At 41.7% G+C, this 2,769-nt stretch overlaps 1 protein-coding gene across 1 annotated transcript; it reads left to right on the forward strand.

Moving 5' to 3' along the window:
- Positions 1-2,111: 2,111 nt before the first annotated feature.
- LOC118572708 (40S ribosomal protein S24-like) lies at positions 2,112-2,569 on the forward strand. The gene has a single exon (XM_036172492.1). The coding sequence runs from the start codon at positions 2,115-2,117 to the stop codon at positions 2,460-2,462; it is 348 nt and encodes a 115-aa protein (XP_036028385.1). The 5' UTR covers positions 2,112-2,114; the 3' UTR covers positions 2,463-2,569.
- The last annotated feature ends 200 nt before the right edge of the window (positions 2,570-2,769 follow it).

A 2,769-nucleotide genomic window follows, 5' to 3' on the forward strand; every position in this document is an offset into this window, starting at 1 on the left:
AGTTGATTCAGTGTGAGTAGGTGAGACTGGGATTCAGCTCATATGAGTGACCCACAGACCTCTGAAGACATCTACACTTCAAAGGCATGTGCATAACTGCCCTCCAGGTTTAAACAAACCAACTGGTGTCTTTCTAGAAAGTACATGACTGTTTTCATGTCATATTCAAGGATTTTTTTTTTCAGTTTGGTCCAAATGTTCCTCTGCTTGGAAACCTCCTTCTGCACGTTCAGAAATATGCTGTGGAATGCAAAGCATTCTAGGACTCCCTGTTGGCATTCTGAGCATTTGTCATCAGCTGAAGAAAATCCACTTGGTCGCAGAAGCAGAAAGACATTTCAAAGACTGAAGTTCAGTGGTGAGGTCAGAAGTCAGTCTGGAGAGCATAACTAATCTTCTCAGGATGGGCTTCCTCAGAAGTCCACAAATGACAGTCACTGTGTCCCTTCGGTCATCTTGATCTTGACTCTTCTCTCCTCTAGTTTTAATACATAATTGATAGCCCTGCTGATGCATCTCCAGCACGCAGAGCTCAAGACAAAATTCTTTGTGTGCCTCTTCAGGCAATTATCATTCTCACAGCACCACACCACTCTAGGAAATGGCCGGTGGCAGGGTGCTTGCAGGCAAGCCTGAGGATACGTGTGCATGTGTGTATGGAGGCCGGAGGTCAACTCTGAGTATCATTACTCAGGTGCCATGTGTCCTGTTTTTGAGACAAGAGTCTCTCTCTCTCTCTCTCTGGAGGCTCACTAGATTAGGCAGACCTGACCAGCCAGAGACCCCCAGAGATCTTCTTGTCTTTACCCAAACATCACTTGAATAACACATACATACCACCATGACAGATTTTTTTGTGTGGATAATGGGAATCCAAACCAGGTCCTCATACTTGATCAATAAACACTTTACTGACAGACCCACCTCATTCAGTCTCTAATTTTTAAATACTAATTGTTCTTCTTTGACATGGTTTTGAAGCAAATGAAAGTGACATTTTGTTTATTTATCTATCTGTACATCTATTTATTTATTTATATTTGAGGAAAATTCTCTCTACATGACCCTAGTTGACTTCTATTTCACTATGTAGATGAGGCTGGCCTCAAACTCACAGAGATGTGCCTGCCTTTGCCTCCTGAGTGCTGAGATTAGAGTGATATACCACCAGGCCCAGTGGAAAATGGCACTAAAAATGCCATCATTATTAATCAATAGCTTTTTAGCTTTCATTCCTACTGTTTAAACATAGTTAATTTTTGAAAACATTTATTTTAATGTGTATATCTCCATGTGGCTATATGCACATGAGTGTGGGTGCCCATAGAGGCCAGAAGAGGGCATCAGACCCCTTGAAACCAGAGTTCAAGAGGGTTGTGAGCTGTCCATGTGTGATGGGACCAGACTCAGGTCCTCTGAAAAGGAGCAAGTGCTCTTAATGGCTGAGCCATCTCTCCAGCCCTGCACTGTTAAATTTTGATCTGTGTCTCTTTGATGCATTCTCAGTTGACTCTCACAAACTCCACTTTCTTCTTGTCACCCTAATATATAAACACAGCCTTCTCTATCTACCTTTGACAAAATACAGAAGAAAGCCTATAGATTACATTCATGGCTCAACACGCCATCACAATGTGAGCCTCTCTTGAGACCTCCACATTTTACTTTCTGGTCAGATACTAGGTGACTTTTCTTTATTGCTGTTCCAAATTCTCCAATCAGTTGTATAGAATCCTTTGGTAAAATGGGGATCTTGAACATCTCATATATTGGGATAAGGAATGGGAACACAAATAGAGAAAAGACACAAAATAGACATTAATGAAAGGATTGATTTTGTCAAGCTCAATTATACTCTTCTGAAAAAATCAGAAGAGTAAAGTAAGCATTAGTGTCTCCATGGGAAGCCATCCCACTGGTCAGGGATAAGTATTGTCCAAATGGCAAGACTCCTCAGACTGTGCTATTAGTTTAACACGTGCTGTAGCAGGACAGTAACTGGTTATTAGGTAGAAATGAGCCAGTTGCTTTTAAAACTCACATGGCGTTTTTTCCTCCTGTGCAACTCGAGCACCGTATCCACCATGAATGACAAGGATCTGGACAGAAAGTTCATGACTAACCATCTGCTTCAGAGGAAACAGATGGTTATTGTTGTCCTTCACCCTGGTAAGGCAACAGTACCAAAGACTGAAATTCGGGAGAAGCTAGCCAAAATGTACAAAACCACACCAGATGTCATCTTTGTGTTCGGATTCAGGACTCACTTTGGTGGCGGCAAAACAACTGGTTTCAGCATGATCTATGATTCTCTAGATTATGCTAAGAAGAATCACAGACTGGCAAGACATGGCCTCTATGAGAAGAAGAAGACCTCCTGGAAACAGAGGAAGGAGCACAAGAACAGAATGAAGAAGGTCAGGGGTTTGGCAAAGGCCAATGTTGTTGCTGGCAAAAAGTGAGTAGAGATTGGATACAGCCAAAGGAGTAGATCTGCAGTGATTTGACCTGCGGTGCTGTGCAGACAATTTTGGAGAGAACAAATAAACTAAAAGCTTATGTGTCTGGAGTCAAAAAACCAAAACCAAAACCAAACCAAACCAAACCAAACCAAACCAAACCAAACAAAACAAAACAAAACAAAACAAAACACTCATATGGCAAGCCAACAGACTCCAAAGAAAATGGTGGAAGTTACAGGACTCGTGTTCTTGACTGAAAGGTATTATAAAATTGACATCCGAGAGACTGCTTGGTACTGGCATAATG

Source organism: Onychomys torridus, chromosome 22 (assembly GCF_903995425.1).
Source record: "Onychomys torridus chromosome 22, mOncTor1.1, whole genome shotgun sequence".
NCBI lineage: Eukaryota > Metazoa > Chordata > Mammalia > Rodentia > Cricetidae > Onychomys > Onychomys torridus.